This window comes from Parasteatoda tepidariorum, chromosome 3 (assembly GCF_982258835.1).
Source record: "Parasteatoda tepidariorum strain Cologne lab strain chromosome 3, Ptep-v5.0, whole genome shotgun sequence".
Lineage (NCBI taxonomy): Eukaryota > Metazoa > Arthropoda > Arachnida > Araneae > Theridiidae > Parasteatoda > Parasteatoda tepidariorum.
Window position 1 is genome coordinate 79,131,907 of NC_141757.1, and position 27,991 is coordinate 79,159,897.

At 28.6% G+C, this 27,991-nt stretch overlaps 1 protein-coding gene and 1 pseudogene across 2 annotated transcripts; both read right to left on the reverse strand.

Annotated features, from left to right (window-relative positions):
• Position 1: 1 nt before the first annotated feature.
• Positions 2-27,976, reverse strand: LOC107446826 (uncharacterized). Of its 2 annotated transcripts, none has more exons than XM_087159656.1 (8): positions 27,811-27,976; positions 21,213-21,395; positions 16,472-16,643; positions 6,794-7,624; positions 5,266-5,433; positions 5,108-5,196; positions 3,626-3,719; positions 2-2,252 (listed from the first exon to the last, which is right to left on the reverse strand). In XM_087159656.1, the coding sequence occupies exons 2-8, from the start codon at positions 21,372-21,374 to the stop codon at positions 2,104-2,106; spliced, it is 1,665 nt and encodes a 554-aa protein (XP_087015782.1). In that variant the 5' UTR covers positions 21,375-21,395; positions 27,811-27,976; the 3' UTR covers positions 2-2,103. The 2 variants fall into 2 exon arrangements, with proteins under 2 accessions (XP_087015782.1, XP_087015783.1); XM_087159657.1 differs by lacking the exon at positions 27,811-27,976 and adding an exon at positions 27,424-27,771.
• On the reverse strand, positions 8,010-9,064 carry LOC147813915 (uncharacterized; annotated as a pseudogene).
• Positions 27,977-27,991: the final 15 nt, after the last annotated feature.

Sequence of the window (27,991 nt, forward strand, 5' to 3'; positions counted from 1 at the left end):
ATACAAGAAATCAAAGTGTTTATTAATATAAATGCCTCAATTAACATAACTAATAAACAAGCATACAAGAGCAAATAGTAAAATGGAAGTATAACAAAAGTTTTAATAGATTAAAAGACTACAAGGACAAGAATTTGAATGAAAAATTGAAGAAAAAAAATTATAATTACATAACAGTAAAAATATGATTTATAATAAAGACAAAACAAAATATTAAAATGAATACATAACAAGAATTTCAATAAACTTTTAAATTAATTAACATTCTAACTAATTTAATTATATTAAGCATTCATGTTGGGTGTTATTTAGTCAAAGTCACAATTGAAAATATTTTATGGCAAGAAGTGTTTTCAATCACAGGCATAATATAACTATAACACAATACACTGCAGAGGGATACAATGATTATTACCGCATACTAAACAATTTATCACATAAATAGTAATCTACAAATTGCTCCCTAGTTTTATATCTATTGGTACAATGATAACAATTCTATATATAGTTTAGAATGCTAGCAATAGTCACATACATATTAAAAGTTTGTATTATTTGCCTCTAAAGAGTATAATATATGAATAGAGCATAATCAAAACAGTTAAAAATTAACAATATTTAGTCATTTTATAAGTATCATATAGACTTTACAAAAGTAATACAGGTAAAAAGGTTTAAAATTATTCCACAAGAGTCAATGCAAAATTTCCTTATTTTGAAAGAAATGTAACGATTTGATAAAACATACAGTCTTGAAAATTGAGTATATAGAAGTACATTCTATATCTAGTGGTACAATGATTACATTTCTATATATAGTTTAGAATGCTAGCAATAGTCACATACTTATTAAAAGTTTGTATTATTTGCCTCTAAAGAATATAATATACAAAAGAAATCCAGATAATAGCATTCTTAAAAAGAAATAATAAATGAAAAGAGCATAATTAAAATAGTTAAAGATTAACAATATTTAGTCATTTAATAAGTACCATTTAGACATTACGAAAGTAATACAGGTAAAAAGGCTTAAAATTATTCTACAAGAGTAAAATTTCCTTATTACAAAAGAAATGTAACGATTTGATAAAACATACATAGTCTTGAAAATTGAGTATATAGAAGTACATTCAAAGAGCTGTTCTAAGAATAAAATGCAGTTCACTATAAGCATATTCCCACAGCTCTTGAAGAACAATTACTTACAAAAATTTCATTTCAAAGTAATAAGAAATGTTTTTATGTTAAGACATTCATATCAGTGCTTGGTTCAACAAAGTGAACTTGCTTTCATTACTACAAAAAAGCCAGATGTGAGAATAAAAATGTGTTTAGCACAATATATGGTTTTAAAAACCAGTATCAGTTAATGTAAACTGTTAAAACTGTAGTTTACAGTAAGAACATTCTCACCACTGTTTAAGAACAGATACTTACAAGACTTAATTTGTAAGCAACAAGAAATGTATTACATGTTAAGACTTTCACATCAGTGTTTGGTTCAAAGAAGAGGTGATGCTTATGTCACTGCAAGTAAGCCAGCGTTGAGGATAAATTGTTTTTAGCAGTACAAATTATAGGTTTTAAAAACTCATTTTAATAAAGCACATACAACTATTAACCCTCTGATATTATGCACATAGAAAACAACTCCAGGACTGAAAGCTTTCCTGCAAAGCTAATTAATTTTTCTATGTTATTACATAGGGAAACAGATGTATGAAAGAGAAATATCCTCAAACATTTTTTATCTTGAGAAAGTATCAAATAAATATTTTAATCTATGTAATTTATATAATCACTTAATAAAGGAAAAACAATTTTTTAAAAAAAGTAACAGAACAATTGACGTTTGAAAATATACAACTGAATGTAAACCTACTGAGTATTTAAAAAATTAAACAGTTTCTAGATAAATAGTTCATAAGCAACTGGCATTACATGTGACATAAGCAATTTCTCTTGAATATAAGTGTGCAAATACACACAAATGACCAAGTGTAAACATGTCATTGTTAAGAAATATTAACTGCTACACACACACACATATATATATGAGTAGTAACTAACATGTTTACAAATGAACATTTTTAAGAATGTATTTTAGTTAAGAATGTCAGGGTTTGGAAAAAATTTTTTTGGAGCATCTGTCTGCCAAGGTTTTAAGAAAATCAGAAGATGATCTCCCATTTCTTTAATCTCTGTATTTTGTGATGCCTGAATTCGTAGCATAACATCAATTTCCAAATAACCTGCAAAAAAACAACTTTCTATTCAACCATTCAAAAAAAATAATAATCTTTAATTATCACATAATACACAACAGCTAAGTCTAAACATATCTATTTATGAAAAGAATTAAGCTAATTCTTTAGATTTTTGATAATTCAGTCTGCTTTACATGCATAAAGTAAAATTTTAATAAGCTAAATACGTGCATAGAATTAAAACCGCTTTGTAAGCAAGTTTTACCAAAAAATTTAATAACAATAAAAACCACTCTGGACGCAGATAACACATGCTTTAAGAATAGTAGTTTTATTCTTCGGAATTTTTTTAAAGTATTAATATTTTTTTGAAAATTAACAAGTTAAAATAAGCTTTCAGAACACACATCTTACAGAAGAGAAGCCCCAAACTTTTTATTACAAGTTTTTTATTTACTAGAGTTTTGCATTGTCAATTATTCTTATATTGATCTTATATGTACAGTGGACAAAATAAAATAGACCACCCAGAATAACTTATCGAATCTTCACATCTAGGACTTAATCTTAATGGTTCAAAGGGGTGACCTCAAACATTTTAATTAATTAGTGTAGATACTGTAAGCTAAGAAATCAAGACAAAAAAAATTTACTTCCTCTGAATAAACATATTCTTTTTCAACAGATTCGGATTTCCGACCTTCAAAACATAGGGGATAGCCACAAACTGTGAAATATGGTCCCCATAGTTTGGTCAGAAGTGCAGTCCAAAATTTGGATCCCTTAACGATATGGTGTTTTTTTTGCGTATTTCGCTCATCTCTATAAATTTTAAGCAATTCAAAATTTTTTCACACACAATTGTAAAATTCGTTTAACTAAAGGTAATTCCTTAGTAAATATTAGTATGTAACTTTCAGTAAATATATCTTATTATTTTATTTACTAATAGTCGATAACATTAAAAGTCTTTTTTTAAAGAACTTTTTAATGAATAGGTATTTTTAATCCCAACTTGCTCAGAGAATTAATATTTTATCAGATTTATTTTATAAAAAAAAACTGGAAGCAGTAAGATTAGATTTCAACTATATTTTACAAAAAAAATATTTTCAACCAAGAGAGACACATAACATGAAAAATTACTTAAAAACTAATGTTACTAAAAGGTGATAAATTTAAAATGCAATAGATGTGGGTAATCTTGTATAAACTTGATTATGAAAAATCAAGGAATATTATTTTTAGAAACCTAAATCAGATAATACCTAAATTATCTTTAGTATAAAAACTTATTCTCTTTAAATCAAAAATATTAAGAATCAATAGTTGATTATAATGTAATAACTATGTAGTATTTTTAAAAAACGATTAATTTTATGCAATCAATTTGAAGTACATTTATAAGCTTCACATACCATAAGCATTTGGATGAAATTCAAAAAATTGATAGAACTGCAACTCATCACACATATATAGACTTGGAGGTTCATCATCGAATGGAACTTCACCCTGTAATAGGCAAAAACAACCCTTATTTAAAACTCGATTATGTACTAGCATTTGGTTTATAGAATATGAGCTTACACTAATATTGCAATTTATTCATACGATACATTAAAGGTTCAAGCAATGCACATACAGTGTTCCCCCGCCACTTCGCGCTCTTGCAGCTTCAGTGCTTCGCAGGTTTTTCTAAAATATTCATCATAAAATAAAATGAAAAAAATACAACCATGTCGGCAGCCACATTGCGGAAAGGGGCGTTGTTTCATATTGATGCACAAGAGAGAAGGATCCCATTTACGTCAAACAAAGAGATGAGTTGACTCAGAGTACATATACATTGAGCTCTCATAAAGGAACACGATTGGTTTCTGGTGCTACATCGACCAATGAGAGTATGAGTGGATTTATCCCTGTGAGTTGATTGTCTGTGCATCATTGTAGCCTCACCAAGCATCTTCTCTTGCTGTATCAATGATGTTGACTGTCTCGCATGCTGTATTTTAGTGTTGTGTTGGCAATATGAGTCAAGTGAGAGACTCTTTGCCTCTATCAGAAAGCAATGTTGATTAATGTTTATTACTGTATAAGGTTTTGTAATTAACCTTATTAATTAACACTGACACATTTAAGTAAATACGTATACTATTGTAATTTTTGTCTTAAATGTGTAAAGTAAAAATACTGTTTGCATATTTAAAACATTCGTGTACCCGCATATCCGAAAATTCCTAGGGGCAAATACTACTTCGCGGGTTTTCAGCTTTCGTGGAAGGTTCTAGTCCCCATTAACCGTGAAAAACGAGGGATCACTGTATTTTAAACAATCATATAAGCCTAATCATTATGCATAGTTAAAATTGCAGGTATTTCTCAAAGTTAACATCATTTGAGCTATACAATAATGCATTGGATCTATTGTCGTCTATTACAAAATATGAAAGTACACAACATACTAAAAACATAACTCATTAACATGCACCAAGAATATTATTTTTTCATTGTTCTCGCCTAATCAATGCAATTGTTAACATTCTATTTCTTAAGATTTTTAAAGCTTAATAGGTAGGATAAAAGACAGGGAAGCAACACTAAATAATGATATACTTCAAAGGTTATAGACTTAAGACAGGTTTGTGAAATATTAGACAGATTTCAAAATCAATGTATTAAATTTGTAAAAACACAGGCAATTATTCTGAAGTCTAAATAAAAATTAAACTTTTTAATTTTGTAAGTGGTTTAATTTGGAAATTCATCAAAGAAAATAATGACTTAAATGTATACAATTTGCTTAGTTTTATATTTTTCAATAAATAATAACAAAAACATAAAATAATAATAATTAGATTTTTTTTTAGTTATTTAAATTGGATTTTCAAAGTTCTAATTACCATTTGTTTAAGAGTCAACACAGCATTTTCACCCAAATTAATTTCTTCACTCAACTTATAATATTTCAGTGATCTTTCATCTGTTTCACCTATAAAAATAATAAATAAAGAAAATCAGTAAATAAAAAATTGCCAGTACTTATTTAAAAAGAAATTACCATCTTTTCCATTTTCACAGCCAGCAGGTAAATCTATAGAAGACATTAACTCATTTAACTTTGAATCCCAAACAGCATCAGACACATTACTTTCCCCCCAGTCAGAATCAGAAGCATCAAACTCTGGAAAAAGTTCATCAGAAGTAGGAGGAATATCACTTGCATTATCTAAAATGAAACAAATATGAGTAATTGATTAAATAAATAAAAAAAAGCATCAAACTTTCAATAACTTAAACTGTTGAACAGACAGTTTTTGGTAAACTGATACTAGACATTTTTTATGAGAAAAGTAGAAAATTTTATTAAGAAGAGAATAAAAAGACGTTTAGTATAAAACTAATGGTTTATGGATCCTTAGTTGTTTAGGGAGCTACCTCAAATATACTAATAAATTGGTGAAGACAACATTTTAAGTTACAAAATTGGGCATACAAACATACTTCCTCTGGATAAACATAACTTTTTCTTTTTATAATGGATTTGGATTCCTGATACTCAAAATATAGGGAGTAGCTACTATCTTGGATATATGGTCCTAATAGTTAGGACAAGAGAGCGATTGAAAGCATGCCCCCTTAATGTTAATTTTACTTTTTAAGTAATTTGTCACATCTCGAAAACTTAAGTGAATCAAAAATTTTTTGCACACAATTATAAAATTCCTTTATCTGAAGAAATTCTTTGTATATTTAAAATTTGATTTCTCAGGAGTGATTAGACCAATTTTCTTTAAAATTTGTTATTTGCCATATGAAAGTACATTCTTTTTCATTTGCTCAAAATATGCAAAAAGTAAAATTAACACGAAGGTGCCCACATTTCAACTGCTCCCCTGATCGAAGTACTGGGACCATATTTCCCAGATTATGGCTATTCTTCAGGGTCAGGAATCTAAATCCGAAGAAAAAAAAAGGCATTTTATAGAAAATATGTTTTTGTACCCATAACATAAAATATCATCTGCACTAACTATTTAGCATATTTGAGATCATTCCAGTGGACCATTAAGATTGAGTCCTAGTACATGAAGATACAATCACTAGATCAAGAGTTATTGATAAAGTTTTTTTATTTTATGGAACACTATATAGAACATAGATTTATGAATCAAGGATGCAATTTTTTTCTTATTTGATATAATTGACTAAAATCTTGCAATATGCAATTGAATTGTTTTAAAAGTATAATTAAAAAATATGTTAGCAAGCTAATATTTGTTTTAAGATTTTCAATTAAAAAAAAAAATATTACACAATTTTAACCTGTTTTTTTATCATGATACAAAATCTAATTAAAACTGATTTAGAACTTACTTATATTTATGCTGAAATTGTGTCCTTTAACTAAATTAGAATAGGTAGCAAAAACAAGATATGCGAATATAATGATGTTGTATAACCTTCATGTATTTTTTTTTTTTTTTTAAATTTATGGACTACCAGTTAAAATTGTCAGAGTTACTATTTTTAAAAATGACTTCTATAAATTAATCATATAAAAATAAAGAGAGCAATAATATACTTACTTAGCATCATAAAGTGTTGGTCATTTGTCACAATGTCAGTGTTAGCATCAAACGTTATATTAGGAATCGCATAATCTTCAACAACATTTTGAAAGTTTGCCTTAAATATCTCAGATACTCGATCTGCAGACTCATTTTGTATATTTGCTTCAGGAATTGAACCATTAATGTTAAAGGCTTGAGATATTAATTTATCATGCATGTCAGCTTGACATGTAATGTTATTAAATGAATAGAGTTCTTGATACAAAGGCAAATTTTGAGATGCCTCCAATTCTAGAATCATAGGTTCATCCTCATTATTTCCTTCAGTCAAGGAATTCAATGTTCCATAGTTTTGAATAAAAAGCACATTAAGCATGTTTGCGTCATGTGTTGTATCAGATATTCCCCATTGTTGATTCAAATATGCAACATTATGATCGTAATTTAATTCACCAAAATTACCATTGATGCTAGGATTCAAGCCAACAAAAGGCATTGGTGAATCGATTCCGCTTTCATAATCAGAACAGTTGTAATTATTAGATCTTATTCCACTATCCGGTTGATCAGTAGATAGAGGTGATTCAATAGAACTGCCATAACCTACTGAGCTAGGAGTCTGAGGAGATCTTATTTCACTATCCAGTTGATCAGTAGATAGAGGTGACTCAATAGAACTGCCATAACCTTCTGAGTTAGGAGTCTTAGATCTAATTTCTCCATCTGGTTGATGAGAAAATTGATGTGATTCCAGAGAACTAGTACCATAAACTTCTGAGTTAGGAGTCAGAAGTAAACTATTTGATTTTTTGATACTTTTCTTAACAGCATCTTTCTTCCGCTTCTCTGAAAGAAGAAAAAAAATTTTGCAACAACCACTCAAAGTTACAAACTAAATGTCTGCATATGAAAGATGATGTAAAATATTTTTAATAAACATTTCAATTTTTAATAGAGCTACAATAAATGAAGCAGTGAGAAAAATTATATATTTCTAAGTAACTCAACCTAAAGGGCAAAATTTAATGTACTTACAATATTCATGTTTCCAAAGGCATTACCTACCTATAGGCCACATGTTAACTAAAGTATAAATTACTAATTTATAAAACTTTTTTTTAAAAATTCTTTCAATGAACTCATGATTCAGCACCATTTAAAAATTATTGCAAAAAACTATATGATTGAAGATACCCAGGGGTGTTTGTGGGACCCCAAAAAATCCCCTGAAACTTTTACAAACTTACTACAGACATTTTGGAGTTTCGAGAAGGGGGGAGGGGAGAAATGAAAAATTACAATTATGAAGTATTGAATGACCTAATTATAAAAGTTCAATGAATTACTTTTTTTTTGCAAAATTAATAACCATAAATTTTCAAACATATAAACTACGACATTTTATGTAAATATTTTAAATTACCTGAATTAATTCTTTAAAAAAAAATTATCTAATTTCTGTTGCTTTTTTTTCATTTTCTGATGTTTGTGGGCTTCTCTTTCTTTTGTGGTGAACTTCATAATTGCAGGAAGGTTGATTTTTATTTTCCTCATTTACAGTTGAAGAAATTTCCTCGAGAACTGCATATGCAGAGGTAGAAGCAGTTTGCTTTTCTGCTAATGTAGAAGGTTTTTCAGCGACTTTTATAGGTGACTCATCTGAAATACATGTTTTTAAGTCCTCTTGATATGTTTTCCAACTTCTGTTCATATTCAGTAAGAGATCTTTGAGAATTGGATCAGTCATTGGATTTTTTGAGCCATATTTTTCACATGAGGTTTCTTTAGAAGCCATTAAATCATATTTAATAGTCTGCACTGCATCTAGGGAATCAATCTTAAGAGAGATTCTATAGTCGGTGACAAGTGTATCCATTAAGTTGAATGCACTTTCCACTAATGGGCCATGGAAGCAGCTAAGGCAGGCTTTGACCAATTTAGCCAATGTAGGATACTTATAATCATTTGTGAAATCATCTTTTAAATTAAAAACTTTAGACCAATATTTATCAATTGTACACTTGACTTGATTTCCACTTTCATCAGATGTGTAGAGCATTTCTTTGGTGATATCAATATCACTCTGGTATAACCTTATTTCAGCTTCTACTTTTGACTTTTCATTATCACTAAAAATATGGGACATAAAGATATTTTTTCAAAAGCTAATATTGTACTGGTTTTACCTCTTAGCTCTGGATCTAATGCTGTAAAACTAATTAGATATGAATTTTTAAGGGGTAATTTCTGTTTCATATGCTGTGCTGTATTAGTATAAGCTTTCATCAGAGAAATTTGGAATTCTTTTGCTATTGGATGATTTTTTGATAATTTCTTCAGGAGAGTGGAAGCTTCTGCACCAGTAAATATTACTTTGCTAGGTAGATGGAATTCTGGATTTGTGACATCAACCTTTAATAAATCATTATAAGATGTTCACTCTATATTTTCTGGCTTCATAAAAAAAGGAAAAATTTTGCCATCAATTTATAAATACTGGAATGTATTAAATGAAGCATTGGTTTTTTTGTTTCAAATAATTTAATATATTTGTTGAACTCTGGTAATACTGCTGAATATAATGCCATATGCAATAAAGTTTTGTTTTGCATAACAAATAACCCATTTAGTATTCTTTTTTTCCGAGGTAAAGTATCCTTTGTGAGTTGTTGGGAATGCAAGCAAGAATACACCCCTTCAACAATTTTTTTCTGAGCTGCAGAAATATTTCTTTTATTGTATACAGTTTCAACATAAGAAAAATAATCACCTTTATCAGTTTTATCCAAGTAGTGAAAATAAAATGCAATAAGAGCATCCCACAGATCTTTGATTCTTTCTAAAACACATAAAATGTACACCCACCTATGGTCTGGTCTCTTCAAGGGCTTAAGTTTTTTAATGGCAAAGGATTCACAGACTTTGAAAAAAATTTCTCTTTTACTGCAGCTTTTCATATCAAAATAGATGTCATCAAACAAATCTTCTAAGTATCTATCAAAACATTAAGCAAATTTTTTTGCAGTTATTAGCTGTGTGGCATGTGTCACCATCAATATCTAATTGCTTTGTTTGATCGTAGTCTGGTTTCAACACCCTTTTTTTTCCAGGCATGGTGTTACACGAGTCCATTAATACACTAATTAAGTTTGCCCATGGAATATTATTATCGTCAATAGTATTAACAACTGCTTTAAAAACAACTTCTGAATTGCAAGATTCCATCTTTAGAGATACAAAATTATGAACTACAACTTCATTTTGATTGTTGTCATAAAACTGCACCAATATTGCCAGTATACTTTCTTGAGCATTGCTAGTACTTTCATCCAAATTTAGAGAAAATGGAGTCTTCTTTAAAGTTTTAATGATATTTTCCTTAATAGTTTTTGCGAGCCCATATTTCATCTTATAACATGCAGTAGTCCTGGACATACCCAACGAGTTTAGTGCCGTCTGATTGCTGCTCAACTGCTTGCAGAGTTCAATTACATTGGGAGCTACATTGAAAGAAAGAGAATTCTCGGCGATAAACAAAGTTATTAATACCTCTTGGCGTGCTTTTCTTGTCACTATATCCAATGGCCGAGCATCAGTCTCCAGTAAGTCATCAGTATTTTTTGAATTAGCATAATTACTTAAAGTCATTGAATGTCTAATGCACTTTGAATATTTTATGTGCGTCACAGTTTTAGAATGATTTGTGAAAGCCTTGAATCCTTCCCCACCATACTTCAGCAGTGAGTTACAAAAAACACAATATGCTTGTCCCGCAGCATTTATTTTCTTGCACCATGAGCCGATGGTATCCCCATTACCATCTCTCCGTTCAATCCAATTCCACCTAAATGCATTCCGGACACCTTCTTCTAATTGTATAATATCACTATTTATATCGAGAAATTTCATAGTGAAATTCTCTTGCGTACATAAATAAAAAAATATTTCAATAAACGAAACAAAAAATTTACACCTGCATCAATAAATGAAACGAAAATTTTACACAACGGAGAAAAAAAAGTTGCGAAGCAATCAATGACAAGTAGCTAATACGGCGAAAAACCCCCCTTCTCTACTTATTGGCGCCACGCCAGGAGAGATAAGACCCTTAAACCCAGAGTCACGTGATCGCACATCTGGTCGAACGAAGTCTCTCCCTTTTTTTTCCCGCCGCGCCTACTTGCCGAAAAGAATCCAGAAGAGAATGTCCGAGAACTGGGGGAATGAGTCATAACTCGCAATAAGGAAAGAACAAAAAAGAAGTTTTTCCCCCTTTTCACGCATTATCACTGCCTTTGGAGAAAGAAAGGAAAAGTTTTCACCACACACGCTGACCTTGCGTTTTCTGCTTTCAAAGCAAACAAAATTACCCAGATCAAAATAAATAATTCATTATTATTCCTACTTCCTTTTGAACGATGATCCCCGGAATTTCCGGGTATCAAAGTTCAAAATCCCTGGAATTCCGGGGTTTCCCCGGAGCACAAACACCCCCGGATACCTTACACAAGATGGCCAACTTGTCGAAAAACTTTAGCACAGGGGCAGAATGATTCTTTTAAAAATGATATATTTGATTAAATTAATTAAAACTTACAATTTAATTTATGGAAACACAAAATTTTAAATTTGGAAGATACATTTCATCAAAGACTAAAACAGGGTTCCCACTCTTTTAACAAAGCAAAAATTAAGCACTTTTAAGGACTTTTTTTGAAAAAATTAAGGACTTTTTTAAAAAAAATTAAGGACCTTAAAAATAGTATGATTGTTTATCACCGAATAAATATATACCACCAGTGACAGTGCTAATTAATTAACTTTCTTAAAAAAAATCTATTATAAAAAAAAGAACAAGAAAACAATTTTATTATAATGTAAGTACTGATAAAATTATTTCAATAATTGTTTCAGGGTACGCCAAAGTAGGAAACCAGACAATTTTTGCAAACCCAGGTCGGGTTTTTTTCAAAAACATTTTCAGATTGCATGAGTAATGTTTTCTTAACTATGCCATGTCAAATTAAGTCCTATTTTAAGTAAAAACGGGTCATACTAATATCTAAGCACCTTGAATCATTCCACTTTTTTTTCATTAGGCTTAACTTAATATATATATTTTTTAAATTCATTGCAATAAATATTTTTATAAAATTTTATAGAATAAAAATACAATTATGTTTAAGATTTATAATTTTCAAACTATTATGTTCTAAATATGTTTAATAGTTCTCAGTGAAACATAATAATAGGGACAAAATGATTTTTCAAAGATATCAACGCATTCCTATGGCTAGAAAATTGGTAAGGTTACTTAATTAACAAATATTTATAAATTATTTATTTTTTCATAATTTATAGACATTTACTTGTAATATTTCTTTATCATCCTGTATAATTCTTAATATTATTCTCCAATATTATTATGATTTGACATTTTATTTTTATGGTGAATTAATAGTTTTGAAAAACTCTATTGAAAAATTTTATGAAAAACATATTGAAAGTAATGTGTAATTTAACCATTTTGAAATTATTCCTCAACAGCAAATGTGTTATATTTACTTTTAAGATGAGCTTTACAATTATTTCCAGTCAAAACTGATATTAGGAATTAACTTTAATATTACTAAACAATCTGACGAAAAACATTTACTAATTTTAAAGTAGGGGTGTACAACCTTTTTGAGTGAAGGGCCACATGCACAGCAGATTGATCAATGAAGGGTAGCATGATAAAGTATTTATTCAGACATATAGACAGCAATTTTATATAAGCATCACTCTTCCAGGCACTAAATTCTTTTTTTTTTTCAGTTAACATTGTGATATCTTTGCATAAAATTAAATACTTTTAAATGTTTAAAATTAGAAACTGCAAAACTGATTATTTAGGGAAAAAAACAGAATCCGAAAATTAGATAAATTGAAATAAACTTGTGGAAAATTAATGGTTCTTTTTTATCATACTGCATAATACAGAAGTCCATTTAAACATAAATTTTAACATTAAGAAAATTTCATAGTATTAAATTTAAAAAAATAAATATTCTATAAATGAAAGTTAAAAAATTTGATTTAAAGAAAGTTTATAGGGGTAAAAAATATTTAAATTAAAACAATTAAAATTAAAAATGATGGGAAAAAAGCGATCGAAGAACTACATTGAGATTGGGGGCGTTAAAAACTATTTAATTTCAAATTTCCGAATTTTTTTTAATTATAAATTTTTTTTCTTCTCATTTTGTTTAGATTGCTGCCGTGGGCCGGACACCGAGGGTTGGCGGGCCGCAGATTGGGCACCCCTATTTTAAAGCAACCAAAAGTTGAACAGAAATTTTAAAAAAAATATATAAAAAAGAGAAAAAGAAACAGTATATTGCAATGTTAACTGAGAAAAATGATTATTAAAATCTAAGTTTGAATTTTATTCTAATCGACATTAATAACAAAAAGTTTGGGATCTTTTAATTGAGTAGATTTATAAATTTTTATGTAACAATCTGTTTATCCTTAAGAAACAAAAACAATAACAATCTAAAACTTTTTTTAAAAAAATTTACATTGCAGCAAAACAAGTTATAAACAGTCACCTAATATTTAACTTTCTTGTTAGGAGCAAATCATGCATTATTTAGTACTCAGAAATAAAAATTTAAAATATTTTTGAAAAAACTTGAGGTTTTTCTTCAAAAACTCAATAAATCGCAGGTTTTTCATATAAAACCTTGGTGGAATGAGATTTTTCAAACCCTGTTTATTACATATCTGTCTAATTTTAAGTACAATCATGAATTTTGAAAAATTTTGCTGTTTTTTTTATAAATTTACAGTTGCTTATTACACATTGAAATATTAATTCTTCCAAGATTTTTGGAAATAATTTTCGTTACAGATTCCAGATCAAGAATTTTTTCTCATGCTTCTTTTCTTAGGGTTTTACTTTATTCCTATTAGCAGATGCATTACCAGTAGAACTGAATTTCTTGAATTCTGTCAACTTTGAAGGTCAGTGAGGGTCTCCTACTTAAGTACCTTAGAAATCCCCCCCCCCACACACACACAAAAAAAAGCACTATCTCTTCCATCGTATTCCATATCTCCTCTTCATTCGTATTTCCCTTGTCCACACTCTATTTTTTTTTTTTTTAGAATGTCACTCTTTTCATAGAGTATCATTCGAGGCAAAAGGCAGAAAATATTAATGAAAGAGCCAATATATTAATAAAAATACACGTTTTGTTCTCCATGCCTATAGCCATCTCACACACATCCCTTCTTGTCTCTCTAAAATGCTTTACTCTCCGTGCATGATCTAATTCTAGGTGATAAAAGAATGACTTTTTGCTTTAAAACATTGAACTGAAAAATAGTCTATCAACTATAGTGATGCTGAAAAATTAAGCACTTTTAAGAACCTTGTACCAAAACTAAGTACTTTTAAGGGCCCTTATTTTCCAAAATAAAAGTTAAGCAGTTTTTAAGGACTTTTAAGGACCGTGGGAACCCTGTAAAATTAAAATCAAATATGCTAAACTAAAAGGTTTATCCATCAATCAAATACAAGAGCTGTGAAAATACATAAACAAGAACAAAATAAATTATTAATGATATTTATTTCATCTGGCTGATTGAAAAGCAGGCAAAAATAATGTATATATATATATATATATATATATATATATATATATATATATATATATATATATATATATATATATATATATATATATATATATATATATATATATATATATATGATGATTGCAGCCATGGTGGAATGTTCAGGAACGTAGACAAACAGTTGGAAGGAAAATTATATTTATTTAAATCATTTTAACGAAATGACAGAGCTTCACATCGTCTATTTAAATCATTTTCAAGCATTGGCGGTGCACAAATCGCACTCCGAAATCTGTGTGCTTTAATTTTTATCCTAGGGAAAGTAGCATAAGTTTTTCCTAGGTCTCAAAGAAAAATGGAAACATTAATAATTATAATTGGTCTATTAAATAGGTCAAGGGAAATAGTTTTCTCACGCTTAGTTACAGGGGGAAATGTCTAACTGTTAATTAATGCATACTTGATCTAAAAATAGATTAAAAGACGGGATGTGAATTTTAAAGTGTGAGAAAGAGCATTTCGATTTGAATAATAAATTAAGAAAAAGATTTGCAGTACCGGAACAACATAAAAAGATTAGTTGAAGCTTTTTATGTTACACCCCCCTCCGCAAAATTTTTTAGTTACCATCTAAAATTTTAAGAAACTATCTATTTGCAAAACTTTCCCTATGATAGAAGCACAATTAAAATGAAAAGAATAAAATTCGCAATTTTAACATTATTGTATACTTTGTCTGGAAACAAAATTTTTAAAAAATGACACAGTGGTCCTTATTCCTCAGTATTACTAGGGGCATTTTTGCTGTATAAGGGGATGTATTCCCCTAAAAGAGGAAAACAGTCCCAAATCTCAATAATGTTGTATTGGAAGATCCTCGTTTCAAATAAATATAAGCACTGTTTAAATTTTTTTTAAATCTATTTGTGGTTTTGACTACAGACAGCAAATATTTTATCTTGTTTAATTAGAAGAAAATATTTAAAAAAAATTTCCAAATTTACCTATTTAACAAATATTTAATCTGTTAAAATAAAAAATCTGTTTTACTCTGTTTCTTCAAATGAACTTAATTTTGTACAACTTATCTGGTTAATCGCAAAATTTGTAATTAAATTTTTTCTCTTATAAAATTTATATGTTAGCATTTTTATAGTTTATGAGATTTATCTTCTTTAACTTTCAGTTTATCATTAGTTGTAATAAACTTTCAATATATTTTGTAAAACCCTAGCTTTAGTTATATTACCATTTTATAAAGGAGTTTTCAATCTTTTGTTACTTTCAGTGATTAATCCATTTAATAGTGTTACTTGTTCTCTCACATTTTTCTTTTAAATATTAGAACGTTTTTTTCCTAGATAAACAACTTTTTTTCTTCTATTCATCTAGAAAGCTCTTTTTTTTTTATTAGCATTTTATTTTTTAATTCCAAATTTTTATAATATAGGTTTTAGTTCCTAGACAATTTCTCCAGTGAGAGACCAATCAAGGAGACAAGTGTCTCATCCATATGGTTCAGACGTTTGGGAAGGTACCAAAAGTAATATTTTAAATACTCATTAAAGCTTCCTTTTTATGGCAAAGTTGTCCTGGTTTGGGGTTAATAAAACAATTTTAGTTAAAAACATTCAGCAGTTAAGCATTATCTAAAAAGTTAGACAATTGTCTTTATCCATTTGGTGGAAAAAAATCTAATTTAGGAGACAAATGTTTCATCTAATTGGTTTAGAAAATTTGAGAAGGTGCTAAAAGTAATATTATTTTAAATATTCATTACAGTCTCTTTAAGTGGCAAAGTTGCTCTGGTTTGGAGTGAATAAAAATTTCTTAAATAAAGGACATTCAACAACAAAACATTATCTGAAAATTAGTCAATTTAATTCGAAATTAATGGAAAATACTAAAATGTAAGTTTAAAATGCAAAAAAGAAAAAAAAAATGTGATCATCTTCACAATAAAAAGAATATGAAGAAAATGACTTAATAAACAGGAGCAGGCAAAAAAATGATTTATTATTGCTCAGAAAAAGTTTTGAAACATACTCAAGTAAACCGGATGATACTTACCTTCACTTTCTTCATAAGACAAGATTTTATATTGGCGATAAGTTTCACCATTAATCTCCATTTCAGGTCCAGGATCAACATAACATGATTTATTTAAAGAACCCAATATAGAATGCTTTGTATCAGAATAAACAGTATCTGTAATACATCTTCCTCCTTTAATATTCCAATCCTGAAAAGAAACGGCAAAACAAATATTTATAAATGTCTGCTGATGTTCGAAAAAAAAATTTTAATCAAAAAATGGAATAGAATATTTAATTTCTTTAAATTAATAAAAAAGTTACAATTCATGAATAGAAGCTCTCACGTTCAAAGAACAATTCGAAGTTTAACTAACCCAAATTGAATTTTAGAATGCAGAATTTTGACTATTATTTAAAAAAAAAGAATGAAAATCTTTCAACTATTCTAAAATGATTATTAGAGATGATAAGGGTGAATATAAGATGAAACCTCAATGTCTGCTCTTTTAGTGATCATTGAGTGTAGAGGTAGAATTTTGTCTCATTTTTTGTCACATAAAATTCACCCATTTATTTAGCTCAACAAAGTTTTCAGAGCGTAGTTTATAAAAGTAGTTTAAAGCATAACCAGCTTGAGATCAAAAACTGGTATCATACTAATTTAGGCCTGCAAATTTCATTTTTACCACATTTAAAATACACATTTTAGATGGGTTAAAACTATACTTGATTACTCAACTATTATGTGAAGATATGAAATCAATATATGAAAACAAATCAAGACACTGCAACTTTTTTATTTGCCTGGGTTAATTTTGTTAAAGTTAAATTTTTAAGCATTGGGGTCTAGCAACTCAAGTTTTGAGCAAGATTTTGGTGGCAGTAAAATTTAATTTCCATCACACAAAATATCTATATATATAAAAAAAAGGAACATTTTCAAAATTATAAAAAGTGTTAAAAAACAAATCGAAAAAGTGATTTACTTTAATTCTGCACACTCAAATATAGGATGCAAAAGAAAATCTTGATAATTTTTCTTAAAGTAATATTGAAAACTTTTTAGAATATTTTGACTATTCAAGTTTATAGTAAAATTTTACTTTCAGCTAAGTTTTCACCTAATTATGTACACTTAACGGATCAGAGTCATCAAAAAGCATGGCACAAATTTGAAAAACAATTTTCTCAATGGTAAATTATAGTGCAAATAATGCTGCCTTATGCTATTTTTAGGTTGACAAGTATCTCTTGAAACTTTTTTTTTTTTCTTGAAAATTTTACAGTTGTTCAATGCAATTTGTTAGGATATTTCTTTTTTTTTCAGTCTAGTTATCTCATTTTGAAAACTCCAGTGCTATTTTAAGTTTCTGCATGCTCTTATACAAACTACCAAAGAAAAAAATAATAATAATAATAATTTTAAAACTCAAGTAACTAAATTAAAAAAAATTACATTTGTCAGAGCTGATTTTTTTATAACACTTTTCAAGCCATTGTGGAGCTTGAATATTGAATATATTTTACCATCAATAACAATGTTTAATAAACACATGAAATTGTCTAAACTTCTTATTTTGACAAGAAACTTTTTAATTCAATTCCTCAATAAATAATGGTCAGAATGGCACAAATGAAACGTTTGAAAAGTGACTGGAAGTACAATCCAATAGGTTTACAGTTTTGTTTCGAATGGCAATCTCTGTTGACAGTTCTTTAGTATTTTAATTAATATGCAACTGAAACAAGATAAAGATTTAATTTTTTTTCTGAATCCCTTAACGATCGGTTAATTTTCAAGAAAACGGCCTTAAAAGTGTCTATTTTGCCAAATACACGTATTTGATTTGTGCTAGTATCTAGTATACAATAAACTAACTATTTACAATTACCTTAAAAATATCCTGGTACTGCTATATGGTGTGTAAAATGAGAAATAAAATGTTTTCCGGGCAAAAGAAATGAATTAGTTTTATTCTTATTGGCACATTACTACTGAACACTCCAGCCAGTCAATATCACGGAAGCGAGAAATAGCGAGCAAAAACTCAGCCGGTCATTTTCATGGGAAAAGGTTAAAAAAAAAAAGGCTTACATTAGAAAATATAGTAATTAAAATTCACGTATTATAAAAGAAACATAAAACCTGTTTTAGAATCTCAATATTTAGAAACCCTGTCTCAGAATCGCAGCGACATTGTCGCAGAACGTTACAGAGTTCTCTCTTGCAAAAAGGTTTTTTTTTGAAAAATAATTAATTTTTTTCTCTTTTCCACAGAAATTTACACTTAATATTTGAATCCAGCATTTAAGAAAATCACTTTTTGACGCTCTCAATTTGCGATGATAGTATCATAAATCGATGTAATGTTTCGTTTGTATTTTTGGCAGTTATTAATATTGATTGTCATGTGGATTTTAAATATCCCGATATATTTCAAGCAACATGGAAAATTCGAATCGTGCATTTGAGTATTTACTTTTTAAGGTAATAATTCGAATGAATCTTAGCAGTTATTGCTATTGATTTCTCCATAGTTTTTAAATCCGATATTTTTATGCAATATTATTTATTACAACAACGAAATCTCGTAACGAAACACACGTTTGAGGAGCACGATTAACGTGATTTCTTCGTCTATCTTTTTTTCGCCAATTAATACTACGGATTACATGATTTTAATTTTATTTTTTATTGTGATAATTATTTACAAAATGCAAAGAAGGAAACAATTTGTGTGTCTCCCCCACAAATTATGAGAATCACACATAATATTAGAATAAAAAATTATTGCATGTTTTATTAAAAAAAATATTCTATAGTTTTTATCGTAATCACAGCGCTTGTTATTTTAACTTTGTCACATATATATTTGTTATTATTAAAAGTATCTCGCAGGCAGCTATTAGTGATGGAGTTTTCTAACAGATAGCTCGAAAAAATTCTGCCACAGGGTTTAGAAAAAAGATCACGCATTCAACTCTTTGAAACAAAAATATGAACAAAGATAGATTTTGTTATTATTCAAATATTCAGATAACATTATTTAGAATTAAGGAATCTGTTTTACCTCAAGTTGCCAGGTAGACCAAATTACAGCTATTGTCATGGAAACTGGGTTAATATTTAAGTTGGTTGGGAGAGGAGGTAGCAAAAATAGCAGGGAAAGTGGCCAATATTGGCATTAAAGAAAACAAAGTGCTGATTTATTTTCCTACCAAGAATCTTTCTGAAATTTCGAACAAAATACAGAAAAGAACAAGAGATTATTAGAACATTTAAAAATAGGCTAATTTCTTATAATTTATAAAAAACAGATTTTTCTTATTAATATTTTTTAATTAAATGAAACTAATTTTAAACAAAACAAAATTTTATTTAAAAAGACAATTTTTTATTAATAAATCTAAAATAGTAAGGATTCAATTTTTGTGACTTCTGTGAAACTATTTCAATTCCTATACATTTTAGTAGTTTATAACGAAAAGATTTGCATACTTATATTATGGCATTATGGAACTTGTATTTCAGATGAAATTAAAAAGTCCCTTTAATAAAACAAAAATCTTAAAATTACGGAGCCACATGATAATAGTTCCTGCAAAAGAGTGAATTATGACTTATTTCTAAGCTACACATGGCGCAGGAGAGACAAAATTTGAATCATTACAGAGATTAAATAAGGTGAATTTTTTTTTTTTTACTTTCGTCATTAAAAAAAAAATTACATGTTGAAACAGCCAAACAGCAATATATTCAACTATTATTAACATAATAATATTCACCTGTTTATTTTGAACTTTTTTCATGGAAACTTTAACATCTTTGTCTTTGATAGTTTCGTCTCTGACATTCTTAAAATATTTAAATAAAAAAAAATAAGTAGAGAATTTAATGACTATTAAAATTACTAATTAATAAAAGAAAGAAAGCTAAAAATTAATAACTCACAAAAGAAAAACTATTAATTAATAAGTAACGAAATAATACAAGCTAACAATTAACTAAGGGGAAAAAAAGCTAACAATTAAAATAAGCTATACAATAGCCATGAAAACAAACTAACAAACGATAACTAACAAAAAACAAGCTAACAGTTAGAAATTATATAAAAAAAAAGCTAACAAGGGATTAGAAAAAAATTAACAATCAATAACTATCAAATTTCAAGCTAAAAATTAACGACTAGCAAAAAAAATTAACATTTAATAACTAATGGGCTAACAAGCTAACAGTTAGAATCGAAAACAAAACAAAAGAAACAATTATGCAATGTAAGGGAAAGAGAGCGAAATCCATCCACAAGCGATAAGACTCTACAAGAGATAGGACACTACAAGAGAAGCAAAGGCGAGTAGACTCAAAAGAGTCAGTAGGCTAGTGCAAAAACATAGCCGAAATACTGATTCCTTGACCTCCGAAACTAATTCATCGCCGAACTAAAACACCTCCTTCGTTGTACCTTCGTTTTTCTGGAGAGTCATTTATAGGTTAAATACATTTAAATAAGAAAAAATTTCAAATACATGTCTTAAGATAAAATTTTCTTATTATACAAAATTTATTTATATTTGTAGGCACATTTAAACTGGAATTAATTCCAAAATAACAAAGAACTTCCTTTTATTACATTCCCTACCTTTCCCTGTAACTTGAGCCAACTTGAGGTGAAACAAAGTATAAATACAATCAAACATTTTAATAATTAAAGTTATCAAAGTATGTTTGATTTTTTTTAATTAAAACAAAAAAAATAGACTCATTATTCACTTACTATAAGCATTTGATTACAATTAGCACACACAGTCTTAGTTTTTCGAGGCAAATGGATTCGTAAATTATTTTCATCGGCATCATGCAATACACAGGATCCATACATGTTAGATTGACTTCCTTCAATCAAGAAAGGAACAAGCATCGGTCCTTTTCTGCCCATTTTTTAAAACTAAAAAATTTCCTAAAATATAAATCAAAGTATTAGTATCAAACACAAAAGTAAAAATTCTTATTCATACAAAAATTAGTAAAAATTATTGTTTATACATTATAATTTTTATATATGCAGTAAAACCTGCCAAGTTAATCTCCATTTTAAATTGACTACTATATTATCAAATGCTGAATTTATTCCTGTTATTATTATAATTTAACCTGACCACCTCTCTAGCTTGTATAATGACAGCTGATATAAGTCAAACTTATTAAGAAATGCCATTGAATGCTATTTTAAACTTCATAAATTGACCATAAAATTTTTTTTCAAGAAATGCTTTAGTGCTTTATATCAGAATTTCACAAAATTTGTAAAATAATATTAAAAGTTAACTTAAGTAATTTTGGGAGTTGATCATTTAACTGGAAAATGGTTAAGGGCTTTTGTAACAAATAGGTTCATATGTCACATAATTAAATAACCTTATAATTATTTTAACATTTTAAGAAATTATTTAGAATAGTTACACGGCATTTATCACTATCAAAATTTGCATATTTGTTTTCTCATCTCTAAAATATTTTAAAAATTACATTTATCATTATATTGGTTACATTAAATAAATATAACAAAGCATTGATAACATAAAAGAAATATATGAATGACATGAACAATGGGAATAAGAAGATATTTTTAAAGATAGCATATTAAAAATGAAAGAAAGAAACAAAGACTCAATCTTCAAAAACTTGACTATTTAATAAGACTTCATGACTATGCTTCAAATGCACCATAATTGATCAACTTGCATAGGGTTCACTGTACTGCACATATAATAATACACCAGTTGACATAAATTTAAAAATTTCAGTGAGAAAATTTTTAAGGTGACACTAAATTGTAAATATTGCAAAGGTGTAAACCAGTTTAAGTTATAAATTTTTAAATAAGTTATTATTTGTTTATAAAAATCAATATAAAAATAATTTCAACTTATTTATAAAAACTGTATTCTTATTAAATTTTTACAGACATTGCATAACTTAATATGCAACAATGCGTGCGTAACTTAAAATCTTTGGCATGGAATTTAAGCGTACTTGCTAATCAATTGAGAAATAGTCTTGGTTGCGTCCAACCAACATCCAAATTAGATACCAATTCGTTGATAATAATTATAGACCCAATTTCTTTTTATAATTAGATAGGTACACTAGGACTTAGTGTTACTTGAATCTAACTAATAACAGGGTTCCCACTCTATGATGAGATTGAAATTCAAGGACTTTCCAGGACTTTTCAAGGACCTAAACAAAATTTTCAAGGACCTTAATCTAAGACCAATTTTAAAAATTATTCTCTTCTATTTTACTAGAAGCAACAATGCTTGTTGTGGCAATAATTAATTTCAAATATAATACCTAAATGCTTTGCCTATATAGAGAGAAGAAAGTATATGTATTATGGACTAAAATTTATATTTTTTTAAAAACAACCCTACTGGTTTTACACATTAATTCACAAAATCATTTTCAGCACAATCTATAACTAATGGTAATGAGGTGTTAATGGTGAAATCCTTTACTCCTGTGTATTTCCATGTGAAGGCTGCATGAAAGACAGAGCTAAATCTTAGGTATTCCATATTCCATGACTATTCCATAACCCCCTCCTCTCCTCTATTAAACATCGTTTCTGAAATTATTTACACAACCTTCTCTAAATGTTGTACAGCAACAATTCTTTCTGAAAATAAAAATTAGAAGGAATATATCCCATTTTCACCATGTTTAAAAGCATTATTCGTTATGTGTAATCCACAACTGCCAATGAATATGACCTGGTGGGACCTTTTAATTCACACTGAAGTTTCTGATAGAATTTCCAATTGACATAGGGTCCATCCATGGATAATTGAAGTATTTTAGAGAGCTTTTAACCATCATCCATGCATTTGTAAAAAGAGGACAAAATATTTTCTGCAGTTCCATGACCCATAAATTGGGAGGTAAGATACTTAGTGCAAACTTTATTATCAATTCCTTACCATAATGTCCATCTGCTTAGATTGTAGAGACTGACATTCTTCAGTTCATTTATAAGAACCCCTTTGAAGTATAGTGCCAATCCAAAGGAGCCCAAATAGGCTCACTTTGTGGCACTACAAAAAAATTGTCTCGCTATACAGCTATCAGCAAACATTTTCGAGAACAATTTACTGATCCCTTCACAGGAGTTAAATGAATAATTACTAGTGATGCACTTCAGACTCCAGAGAATTTCAGCATCAAGCACATTCCTTTTGACCAGATAAGAAGACAATGTTACCTCGGCAGGGGTGATTGTGAGCCCAAGTCAAAATTCCGGAAAATTTCCGGAAAAAAAATTTTGAGGTAAAAAAAATATATATATATTGTTGAAGTAAAAAAAAAAAAAAAAAACAGTTTCAATTGAAAAAAAAAATTAAAGAAGGTTTTTTTTCCTTTTTCTCAATATTTCTTAGTTTACTATTTACTGATAACTATTTAGTTTATTATCTATTGATTACAATCTAACTATTTACTGATAAAAAATTAATATTAATATTGAATATAAGCTTATAAAGTATCTGGCTCTCCCTTACTAACAAATAAAATAAACAGTGTTTTTAAGTTCCATCTTTGAAAATGGAATTCCAAAGTAGCTACTGGGAAAAAATATTTACAAAAAAGAACGTTGTGTAATAAAATTCATACTTCTAAAAAAAACAAACAAGAATTTTCATACTTGAAATCAGTAGCATCATTAATATCAAATCTAAACTTTACACTCAGCTTCAACTTATACAGTATATCAGATCTAATAATTGCAATGAATCAATAAATTTTCAAATAAAAAATACTTTAAACTGAACTAAAGAGATGTTCAAAACAAAAAGGAATATAATTTAAGACTCTGTATGCTGGAATTTACAAAGGAAATTGATTCTTCCAGAAAAAAATATTTACAAATCAAATCTAGAGAAAATATTTACAAGGCATAAATTCTACTTCTAGTAATTTTAAACGAATACAGAATTTTTATACATAAGTTCAGTTCAAATACGCTTCCACTTGAACGAGAGAATAATGAAGGAAAGCAGATTTTTTTTTTCTTCCGTGGGGTTAAATAACAAGGGAGTGATTAGCGTGATGACGTCACTGAGCACATGCACGTGGTAGGCAGCACTACGCACGTATTAGCGAGGGGACTGAAAAGTAACGTTCATTTTTGCGAAAAAACTTCGCCAAAAGTAAAAAAGTCTCCCAATAATCGCCTATTCCTGAAAATAGTTGCTTTTTTAGCCTTTTCAGGCAAAAAAAAAAGCGCCATAGTCGCCTAAGGCTGAAAATAGTAGCTTTTTAGTCGTCGGAGGCAACCCTGTATCATTGATTTCCGGAAACTTTTGTGATCAATGATTTGTTAAAACAACTGGACCTTCGATTTCCGGAAACTTCCGGATCACAGTTAGTGAAAATTCCGGAAATTCGGACTTTTTCCGGAGCACAATCACCCCTGCCTCGGCCACTAAAGTTTCTGTTTCACATGGGGCACACGATGTTGAAGGAGTATTTACACCAGATGAATTAGATGTTGATGTCTTTGGAAAAAGAGAACTCAGGGCATGAGACTGCCTTTTTGTTTTACCTTTCTTTGATGTGTGATTTTAGAGCAGATTCTTCCATTTTCGCGATATCGATCTCCTTCATGCATAATCGGAACTTGGCTCAGAACTTCTTTTCGGGCATCGATAAAATCCATTCTTTATAAGCTTGATTATCCATCCATTGGGGATTAAAATAGCACTTCCCAGGCATAACTAGTCTAAACTACATAACACAAATACGAAGCCGTGCCTATGCGAATACGCTTTACAATAAAGTTTTGAAATGACGCAAACGTAAGGACAAGTGCGGATGGTAAAACGGCAAACTTATTGAAAACTACAAGGTACATATTGTTACGAAATTCGAGAGTATTCCAGTTTCGATAAGAAAAAAGAAGATCTAAGCATATGCGACAGAAGATGAAGTGGAGTCTCGCCCCGAACGCATTGATTGTCTGCTGTGCTCTGCGCGCTTGGCAGACACCAAGACGCTAGGCCCGGTTAGAAACGGTGGCATTAAAAACCACGTGAGAGAGCTAGGGAACAAAACAGAAAGAACGAGAAAGATCCGCGGGAGTTTTATAAAAAGGGCCGCCGGCAGTATTGGACAAATTCAAGAACCTATCAAGTTTTTCAAGGACCTAAGACGTTTTTCAAGCACTTTCAAGGACCTAAATTTAGCAAAAAAAAATTCAAGGACTTTCAAGGACTCTCAAGGACCGTGGGAACCCTGAATAAGGTGAAGTAATTTTTTTTAACAAGATTCATCTAAAAATGACTAGACAATAATTAAGTTAGATTGAATTATTTTGAGGATCTAAATTGTTTAGTTTTAAAAATAATTATATGATTTCTCTATCTGTTAACTTTATATACTAGTGATTGATATTTTTTAAGTGTAACATTAACACTTTTTTCTTCTTCATTTTGTCCAAGGAAAACCAATTTTGATCTCTCAATTTATTCAATAAGAAAGTAGTACGTAACAAGATTTATTCCATATTAGTTTACTACACAATTATTTTATTTCCTAATGGTGCAACTAAGTCATATTTTATTAGCTTCTGTATTTTATGCTTTAATTTTGAGATTATCTGTCCTTATCTTAGATTTAAAACATATATAACAACCTTGCCACCTAAAAATATTTTAAATAGGGTAATAGTTTTTAATAACTTTCCATGTGGACAATATTTGGTATAAATAATTTGTTAAAGTAATTGTGACGGATAAACTATTTTCTACAAGAATACTGTAAAGTGTGCAAATCAAAACTAACTATCACTTCTCCACAGATCACAACACAAATTTTACCTAGCCTTTCAATCAAATATTTAAAGCTGGTGAGTAAATTTCATTTTTCAAAATGTTGAGTTTACATGAAATTACATTTATAAAGATTAGCATGTCTTGGTGTGCAATTAAATTTTTTTTAAAAATAAGAACAAAAAAGGCTGGGCCACCCCACTTTCACCTAAGTTCACATAGTATTAAGATAAAAAGAGAAAAAATAAAAACTATTGCTTCTGGGAATATTGAAGCTTAGAGAGAACCATATTTTGATTCAGTATAACTATTGCTATAAATATGCTTTAATTTTAAATTTTCTAATGGTTTAGGCTACTAAACAATTCTTTATATTACATTTGTTAACATTTTAAAAAATTTTCATACTTTTCATGAACCATTAATTAGCAGCAAGAATCTTTAAAACTGAAATTTTATGTCTTGGTATAGAGACCATTTATTCTCAGAACTGATTATAATTCAGATTCAATAAATTTATTTGTACTTTTCGATTAGCTGGATGCAAGTAAACTTAACTATATTTTTTAATTTTCTTTTATTTAACTTTTAGGTGTTTAAAAAATTAAAAATATTTTAAAAAGCTTGTGGAGGCCTATATTTTTTGGATGATTTTTCGTTTTGACATTGCAAAATACCTAATTGCTATGTTGATGATTTATTCAAAGCAAATGCAATAAACGAATATGACAACATTATAAGTAAAACAAATGATGAGGAAATAAGCTTTCAATATGCACAAAATGTAATCAAAAATATAGTAACAAAGTGACTGACAAAACATATCTGGCTATATATTAATCCTAACAGATCAATCTAACAAATATCATAATTCATGTGTAACTTTTCATGCAAAATCTAGGATAAACGATCGTAATATGTATATTTTTCAACAATTTATTAATTAACTTATAATTTATTTTACACTTAAGAATTCATCAAAATCACAACGAAAAAAAGGAATAAATACTATGCAACATATATTCTACACGTATCTACAACACCTAGTAAATAAATTGAGGTTATAAGTAAATATTTCAACGACTTCATATTTTTAGGTAAATTTCTTTAACTACAGAAAAATAGCATTTCACAATTATCAACTGAGTTCATCAAACTTACTTTATTCTATGGTAAATTTGCTTTGCTAGAGAAAAGTTCCTTTTTTTTAACAATTACAGAAACTTATTTTCTAAGTAGTACTGAACAAAATCTGATAATCAAAACCTGATCTTGGTACTCAAAACTTGGTCTCAGGATAATGAAAACCTGAGCTTTGTACTTCGACTACATCCAACTTCTAGCTATACCTCGTTTATTCCAAATTTATGAACACAAGAAACAAATACACAAACATTTTAGGTAAAATTAGTGTAAATATACATCTGACATAAATTAACGAAAAATATCAGAACAGCAGTGACTGGAATCTAATGCGGGAAAATTCCCGAAAGTTTAGACATATAATTGAAATTCTGCTTATTATAAATCAATATAATAGATATATACCTTTTTTTAAATTAAAATAAAATATTTCGACAATCTTCAAATATAATTAATAGCTAAAAGCAATTAAGAATTATGAATAATACGAAATATGAAACTGATAACTGACAGGAACTGCAACTTTTAATAATTGTAAGCCGCTATTAACAACCTATTTCTGCTATTATTAGTTTTGAAAGTAATA